Source organism: Nannospalax galili, unplaced genomic scaffold, assembly GCF_000622305.1.
Source record: "Nannospalax galili isolate Female #2095 unplaced genomic scaffold, S.galili_v1.0 scaffold2127, whole genome shotgun sequence".
Taxonomy (NCBI): Eukaryota; Metazoa; Chordata; class Mammalia; order Rodentia; family Spalacidae; genus Nannospalax; species Nannospalax galili.
In genome coordinates, this window is record NW_008356163.1 from 381544 (window position 1) to 391163 (window position 9620).

General features: G+C 36.5%; 1 protein-coding gene across 1 annotated transcript; it reads left to right on the plus strand.

The window, feature by feature from the left end:
• The first annotated feature begins 5172 nt into the window (after positions 1–5172).
• LOC103750926 (olfactory receptor 5W2-like) lies at positions 5173–6108 on the plus strand. The gene has a single exon (XM_008854208.2). The coding sequence runs from the start codon at positions 5176–5178 to the stop codon at positions 6106–6108; it is 933 nt and encodes a 310-aa protein (XP_008852430.1). The 5' UTR covers positions 5173–5175.
• Positions 6109–9620: the final 3512 nt, after the last annotated feature.

The following is a 9620-nucleotide window of genomic DNA, read 5'->3' on the forward strand; positions in this document are numbered from 1 at the left end:
TGTGTGTATGTGTGTTTTGACTGCATGTATGTAATTCATAAAGTTGCCTCCTTGTCATGCATTTACTGCAGAAGTCAGAAGAGGGTGTCAGATTCCCTAAAATTGGAGTTATGGATGAGTGTTAGTTGTCATGAGATGCTGGGAGCTGAACCTGGCATTCTGCAAGAGCATCAGTGCCCTTTAAACACTGAGCTATCTCTCCGGCTCCTCAGAAATACTTCTTGAAGCATTCATAATTCAAATATGGCCTTGTATAAGCAAGTTATAAAAAGTTTCTTAACTTTCTATATAAACACAGTCCAAACTAACATATAAACACCTTAATCTTTCCAATCGCTTCATATCTAATACTAATTATTTAACATCTATTTCCATTATATTTAGAGAAAAAAATGGAGATTCTGTAGTGCAGTTAGAATACCTAATTCCATGAACTTCTGATTACAATAATAGATGCTATAAGGAAAAATGATGCCCTAGAAACCCTAAGAGAAATGCACATAGTGTGTGAACATTAATGCATATCTATACCTAGGAGCTGATTGGTAAGGAACGCAGTGTCTGATAGAAGAGACTTCCCTCAGAATGACAAGCAAGCAGTGCAGCACCTATCAAAGAAGCTTCTTTTTGCAACAGGTCGAGGCTACCACAGAGTTGCACATCCGGTAAGAATCAGAGAACATATACCTGGAAGATGCCCAGTACTACGTGACACATCTGCAGTCAAATCTCTACAACCAAAGCTCATGGAACATAAGGGGTAGAGAGAGGGTTAATGTACCCTCAAATCTCACCAGTGAGGCTTCAATGTACAACAGAGTGCAATACACACAGTAGGCCACATCTGACCAAGTTTTGGAGAATAAAAGATTGTAGAATATAGGATGGGACTCCTATATGGAACCTCACTCACCCATGACTCAGGTACAATGGACCATTGCAGAAGAGGAGACAAAAGATTGTAAAAGCCAGGGCTGGTTCATGAATATAAGGAGGTTGAGGCTTCCAGGCTACTGGTGGCTTACTCATGTAACCTGTAGCAGTGGTGACATCGAATGGGAGACCTGTGTCAGCTCGATTAAAGAAGGGCCCAAAGGGGATGTGAGAAATACGTAGCTGGGAGCACTAGATGGAGAAGTATTTGAGATGGCTGCTGGGTGAGGGAGAGCATGATTTACATATGAACGCTGGATGGGCTGATTAGACACCAGTGGATGCATTTACAGTGAAGGACATTTAGTTACAAAGACATGAATGAATAGGACTCAGCATGTAGGGTGGAGAGCTGAGGGTTTGGTGGGGTGATATGGGAAGGCATAGATGGTGAAGGGGGACTGAATTTTATTGGGAAATGTATGAAGTTTTAAAAGTCCAATTAAAAACATTACAGAAAAAGATAATGACATGAGAATGAAAATAAATAGAATCTTTCTTTAAATGTTATCAGAAACCATGTTTTTTTAAAAACAAAGACAGGTATTGTGATGGCTAATCCTGGGTGTCAACTTGATTGGATCTGAGATTAACTGAAATGAAAGAGATCTTCTTGATTGGATCATCTAAAGCCAGAAGACACACCCTAAATGTGGGTGTTACCTTCTGATGGCAGCAAGTAAAAGACCAGAGCAGAGGAGAACACCAGGCTTCTTGCTGCTTGCCTTCCCTCTCGCTGGTGCGTTCATCTTGCTGCTGTAGACTGAAGAATAGCTGATCTTATGAAATTTGTCACACCTTCAGTGCCAGATTGGGACTACTGAGCCATCCAGCCTTGTGGACTGAGTGACTACGGATCATTCTACTGGTTCTGTTTCTTTGGAGAACCCTGACTAATACAGGTATAAAGATTATTGAGACTTTTTATGAAATACACAAAAATTCAATAAAAACAAATTAAAAAAAGAATAAGAATGGGCACATGTGGTATATATACAGACAAGCAGGAGATACATATACAAATAAATGATTAAGTGAATAAATAAATAAAATCACTTAAAATCATAAGATGAACATATATGATCAGAAAAATATAATAAAAATCCAGTTAGAATACATAATTCCATGAACTTCTGATTACAATAATAGATGCTATAAGGAAAAGTGATGCCCTAGAAACCCTATGAGAAATGCACATAGAGTGTCTGAACATTAATGCATATCTATACCTAGAAGCTGCTGTGTAGGGAATGCACTATCAGAAGAGACCTCGCTTAGAGTGACAAGCATGCCATACACAACTCATCAAAGAAGCGTCTTTATGCAACAGATAGAGGCTACTGCAGAGTTGCACATCTGGTCAGGAACAGAGAACATACACCTGAGAGATGCCCAGTACTAGGTGATACATTTGCAGTTGAATCTCTACAACCAAGGTTAATGGAATATAACTGAATAAGGGTTAGTTTGTATTATATATCTATTATTGTTTCAATTTATCAGGTGACAAAATTGTTTCATCTCGCAGTCTGCCCTGTGACTTCCTTGAGTACTGGGGCTCCTATATTCAGGACACTAGGATGAACTTCTCATTTTCTTAGCTATTTTAGATGATGTCGATAACTGGGTGTTTATCTTTAAATTTAAAAAGGCAAACTAAAATATTTTATTATAGTTAGCAAATAATAGTAATGTTATTACTGTTACTACTAATAGAATCGTTAGTTGGATAAGAGACTTTTTACTCCATTACATGTTATTCCGAAATCTCTGAAAAGCAGGTACTTTGCAGTCAGACAAACATGAAGTTCACGGGACTCAAGAAGCTTTCTGTTACTTTTCATATAACATTTTCTTTCTATATAATATTGTTATTGTTAGAAAAAAGTATTTGAATTTGCAATATACATGGAGATCAAATACAGAGTATCAATTTATGTGCAAACCTATAACCTTTAGCAATATGCCCATAATGACATAAAATTAAATATAAAGATTTTGCTCTCAATATTCCACTGCTGAGTAGACACTTCAAACACACATTTGTAGAATGCATAGTAGAGGCATTTTATGGTTTGAATGGTTAAATAAAAGATTAACTCTGTCTGAATAAAAGACTGAGGAAGTCAAAGAGTAAAACCTTACTGTCATATTGAGGAAAGGGTGAATTCTATATTTGGACAAACATAGAATTTGGATTGCATGCAAAATTCCTTCTTTAAAAATTTGTAGTAATTAAAGAGCCACTATAATAACATACTGTAGAAATGTATACAGCATTTGACTTTTCCTTTAAAGAGTTTCCTTATGCACAGTTTTGAACATATATTTGTCAAAACAGATCTAACTTCCAAATTCATTACAATGTTTTTTGTTGAACATCCATGAAACTTGGAACCTGTAAGCTTTTACCCACATTTATACAATGACTCAATACTTACTCATACTTACTCAGGGATTATTGGAAAGGAAAAGAGGAATTTTTATGACCAGAATGAAGAAATATTAAGAAATGTAGTTGATGTTGAGGAGAATGTTTGCTATGGAGATGGAGCTACAGTCAGAGAATGATGACAAAAGCGGATTGTAAGTTCAGTGTTTATTGGAAATTGTGATGGAGAAGATTGTCTAAGGAAAGGAGGAATCGAGGTGAACAATGACGGATATGAGTATCACTGAGCAAATCAATTTCCATTTCATTCCACATCCCCACTAGAAATCCTGGATAAGACCTGACATCCATCAATAGGGAGTTGGGAGCACTGTGATGATGGCAGCATGGGTGAATGGCTGACTACTCCCATGGAAAAAATACTGAGTGAGGAATTTAATTATTCCTGTTAGAACAGCATGAAAGAAGAAGGCTGAGTCTCAAGAGAATTAAATCTCAATAGTACTTATAGAAAATAAATACAGTCAACCTGTTTTTCGGGTAATAGAGGTAAGGAGAGACATAGTCCCTCATCTCAGGTACATTTATGAATGATAATTTGTAGAAACAGAAGAAAGATAAAATATTTCTTTGGACACATGAACATTGCAGTTGAGTTATGAATGAGTAGGTGGATTAACCTTGTGGGCAGCTGCATACATGCTGTTACCCAGTGACCAGAGGGATTTTCTTGTTAGACATTTGTGAATATGACCATACTTATTTGTCTTGTATAGGGTTTATAAATATGTCTAATGTTTTTGCAATTATTATAACACATACATAACTACTTTTTTTCCAAATCTCCATATGTGTGATGTGGTACAGATGACTGAATTTTTTTCATGGAAATAATAATAATGTTGCAAATTACATATAGTTATTTTAAGATAATGCATGTCCCATATATAACAATAGCCATGATATTTTGAGATTTATATCACAAACTACATCTTTCTTCTCACATAACAACAAAAGGGGATACAGATGTCCCATGTTATATACAGACACCTCTCATGTAAAAAACAGAACCAGGTTTCATAACTAAATTCTTTTCTATTTCTTTTGCCACTTTTGCTTACTTGAAAAGGACAACTTGCTGTCTAAAAAGTCATCCATGGTATTTGGTGTAATCTGTTGTTTCTAATGCTTTTTGTCTTTCCCCTTTGATTCTCAAGGAATACACAATTTGGATTGAGTAATAAAAATGAGTCAGGAAAGCTTGGAGACTGGTGGTGAGTGATAGAACTTTGAAATAAATTGTTTAATTTTTTAGCAAATTCTATAAAACCCCAAACAGTTTCAGAATAACTTTTATTATTCTTTTGTTCGATAAGTTGTGTTTCACAGTTATTCTGTAACATGCAGTACAGTGGATGTAATAAAAGTAATAAATTATTATACATATGATCCTTTTGCTTATGTGTATGTGATGTGTTGTATGACTTTATAAGCTAAATTGGTATTTCCTCATGTTCTCTGGTCCTATGGACCAACTTTTATTTTATGAAAATACATTGCCTAATGATGAGTAATGGAGATCAAGACATGTCAGGAAGTCCTGAGGTATATCTATATTTTTAATTCAAGTGCATCATCCATTTACTTCACAATGTATTTTAATGACTATGTCATATTAAACATAATCATTATCTGGGCAGTTTCTTATTTTACTTCGTGGAATTAGTACACTACACAAAAATGATGTTATGTTCGGCCTTCTAGAAAATATATCCATGTAGTTAATAGTTAATAAAAACACTAATCTAACATAGCATTTTTATAACTGTACAGATCAAGAAAAAAGAAGAATGCACAAGGAAAACTGTTCTTCATTACCAGAATTCTTTCTACTGGGAATTACTAACATCCCTGATGTGAAAGCTATTTTATTTGCTGTGTTTCTATGTGTTTATCTTGCTAGTCTGCTGACTAATATTGGAATGATCGTTTTGATCAGAATGGATCCCAAGCTTCACACACCCATGTACTTCTTCCTCTGCCAACTCTCTTTGTCTGACCTCTGCTACTCCACTGCAGTTGGACCCAAGATGCTGGTTGGCCTACTTACAGACAACAATCCTATTTCCTTTGTGGGCTGCTTTCTGCAACTCTTAATTGTCTGCATCTTTATAGATGGTGAGTGTCTTGTGCTAGCAGTGATGGCCTTTGACAGGTACAAGGCCATTAGTAACCCCCTGATGTACACAGTGGATATGTCCAATGTGGTATGCTACCAATTCTTAACTGGAATTTATATTGCATCAACTATAGAAAGTTCCATTGAGGTAGCACTGACATCCAGCTTATGTTTTTGTGGCTCTACTCAGATCAATCATTTCTTCTGTGATTTGCCTCCACTTTACCTCCTTTCCTGTTCTGACACACAGGTCAATGAACTGGTTTTATTCACCCTTTTTGGTTTCATTGAGGTGAGCACCATCTCAGGAGTCCTTGTCTCCTACTGCTACATCATCTTATCAGTCTTAAAGATCAGCTCTGCTGGGGGTCGCTTGAAAGCTTTCTCCACCTGTGCCTCCCACCTAACTGCACTTGGGATTTTCCAGGGAACCATGCTCTTCATGTATTTCCGACCAAGTTCTTCTTATTCTCTAGATCAAGACAAAATGACCTCACTGTTTTATCTTCTGATTATCCCTATGATGAATCCTCTAATTTACAGTCTGAGGAACAAGGATGTGAAAGAGGCCTTGGTCAAACTGAAAAATAAATGGTGTTTTTAAGGAAATTTCTTTCATAGACAGCAGGTTTATATTGGAGTTTCTTTTTATACTACACAATGGAAGACAGTCAGTAATGTTCTATGTCTTAATTTCTAAATTGTACTTCACTCTAATAATAATAATACACTGTCTTACACACTTAATGTGCCATAATTCCATTATTTCTTTAGTATATTTTGCTCTTTTTTTCAGATGGCATCAGACTAGAACAAAATTCAGAAAGGTTATTAATTAATGTAAAAAAAGTTACATTTTAGTACCAGACTATATTTTCTAAACTAACAACCTTTTTTAAATGATGACTTATGCACATAACTACTGTAATTTTCTCCTTCTGCAGCGATTCTAAACCCCAAAGAATTGGAATAGGGATAAAAACCATTTAGGAATGATAAAAGCCCAAATTTGCAGTTATCAGGAATGGTATTTATGTTATTATAAGAAAGCTTGCTGATCCTTCATGCTATATGAAGACATTAAGTGTGGCTGTTTGTAAACTTTGAAATGAGCGGTGAAGAGACACTGGATATTCCATGGGGTCCTTGATTTTGTACTCCTCCCTATGAAAACTATTGTTACCAATGTTGGAAATGGTAGCTTGTGTTCTAATAAGCCAGGTTAGCACAGTAAAGAGCCAAATCAATAGGGAAAAGCAAAACGGAAATTTATTCTATGTAGCCACACAGAAGAGGAACAAAAGGATTCAGTGACCCTCTCCCCATGTCTATCTTCAGGGGTCCCTGTGTTAGAAAAAAAATTGGGGTTGTAGAGCAAGAGATTGCCACTCCATTTGAAGGAGTCTTAAATCTCAAAAGACAAAGGAGCAATAACACATTATTAGGGAGGCCTTTGTTTTATCTCTGAGGCTGAAGAGAACCTCATTTTCAACCACCTTATTTCTCTCAGAATTAGCCTCTCAATTCATACATTTTATAGCCCCTTCTCTCCCCCGACTCCCATAGCCCCTTCCCCACCTAATTTAAGGTATTTTGTCATATATGTTAAGTCCTATCCAGTCAAGTGTCAAGCATTTGTATCCTGATGCCCCTCAGTGCAAGTTCATTTACTGGAGTCTAGTCAGTCCATCTAGAGTCAGTCCTTAAAAGAAGATCTACTCTCCCTCACCCCACAGTAATCCTTTGCTAATACTTCCTTGGCTATGGTTGGGCTCTGCTGCCGTTTTTGATATTCTATGCTTGGTATTACCTGACTGAGTCAACATGGGTCTTGTAAATGCTGTCACCATTGCTGGAACTTCATATGAGCAAGTTCCCAGACACCTGAAAGGCTCTGTTTCCTTATGTTCCTAGCTTTTACAATCTTTCTGTCCCCTCTTCCACAATGGCTCCTGAGCCATGGGTGGGTGAGGCTTAGTATAGGAGACCTATCCAGGGGTATGGACTCTAGAGTTTTTTATTCTCTAAAATGTAGAGATATTCATACAACAGTTACCTATGTCAACTACATTGCCCAAATACTATTATATAAGTAAACATGTGGAAGGGGGTGTCAGAGAATAGCGGTTCTATATCTCACCTGCTCTTCATTCTCTCAGTTAAAAATCCCAAATATAAAAATTTGAAACATATATTTTTGGATATATGTATAGCACATTCTTTAATGTTCTTTTACATAAAATATGTTCTGAACATTTAGTGTCCATAGTGTACTTTCTTGCTGCCATGTTTGTCCTCGATTGAGATCCCACAGCCATAGACTCCTATGAAAGTTTTGGGATTATTTTCAAAATGATGAGTCACAGTCGTGTTTGTAGAAAATATTGCATTATATCTGGTCGGTATTTGTGAAATAAAGATAACAATTAAAGGAGGTAGGGAGTAGTCCACTAAGTTTCTTGGAATTTAATCAGACTTTTCATTTCTTCTGTGGAGTCACTTTTAACAATTCATGTATTTCTTATATAAGAAGGTCAATGGTTTAATGGTTTTACACTGGCAATTAAAGCAAATTGAGAGAAAAGCACTTTTGATAAAGAAAATAGAATCTGGTTTTGGTGGAGACCTAACCTTTCAGTTAGACTGGAAGGTCAGTTCCTGTGAGGCCATGCAGAAGACTGGCATAATAATTAGATATTTAATGAGACAGTGTGCTTTTCCTTCCCATAATCCCTACCTAGTGTAATATCTTACTGGTATCATGGGCTCACAGCTTCATAAGTCTGCCTACCTTTCTAACTTCTTTAGAAAAGTTAATGCCTCCTTTGTTCTCTCTATCTCTTTTTGAAGCATGTTGCAGGCTTCCTTAACATTTCAGGTTTCCTTACTCTTTCTCTAAAGATCCCTTCCCAACTTTACTAGTCTGTCATGTGTCTGTACTCCATACTGGCTTAAAACTACATGATATTTTCCTTTACTCCTCCATTCTCTTTTTTTCCCACTGTTTTTATTGAGTTTTGGTGCACTTCATAGAATATATGGTAATCAAATTAGGGACCCTCTTCCCCCACAAAACAAGATTTCAGGTATTCTGTCATATATGTTAAGTCCTATCTGGTCAAGCATTTGTATCCAGAATTCCCTTGGTGCAAGTTCACCCACTGTAGTCTAGTTAGTCTGTCTAGACTCCTCCATTTGTTTTTGGACAACTTCTGAGATTTACAGCTCACCTCCCTTGGGTTGTTTGTCTTCTAATCGCTAATAAAATTATCTTCAAGTTTTTGTTAGATTCCGTTCTTAACTTATTTTATTAATGAGAGTATGAACTCCACTAGAGGGCCCTGACATTCCTCTTTATCATATTTTCATAATCTTGTTTTATTGAAGTGGTTACAATAATGAATTTTGGGATTTAATCTAATATCATTCTAGCATGGATAACAATCTACTCCAAAGTTTTCTTTACCTGTACTTCTCACTTACCTATGTGTGAGTGTTGGTATTGTTTGTCAGTCTGACTGGAATGTTAGATAACTAGGATTGGTGAGAAAACATCTGACTGTGATTTGGAAAATTTTCCAAACAGGGTTGACATGGGCAGTGACTGTGGGGAGGCAAGGTGCAACAGGAATCTAAGTGACTAGATCCCCAGATGAGAAGAGGCTGGAAGAGGTTGAGGGCAGCATGTGCCTGGGGATAGGCCACATTTATTCCTATGTGAACACTTCTATGATTATTGTTATCATCTGTGGGCATCAGACACGATGTGGGGTTTTCTTGGTCTTTCTACAATAAATCAACACCAAAAGCTCTATAGGATGCTCTGAGGCCTTCACTGATAGAATGACAATATCAAACTGTCCACTGCCTTGGACAGAGTTGTTCCTGTGTTCTCTGCTTCCCCAATATGCAGACAGCCGTTGATGAACTATCCAGACTACAATCCAATAACTTTTCCTTATTGCAAAGTTGAAGTCATCCTTCTCTCTGGATCATCACGATAAAATAACCTCAATATTTTATAATCTTTTTATTCATCTGCTGAATCTACTGATTTACAACATTAAGGAAAAAAAATAGAACTAGCACCTGAAAAATAAATGAAAATGAAAACAA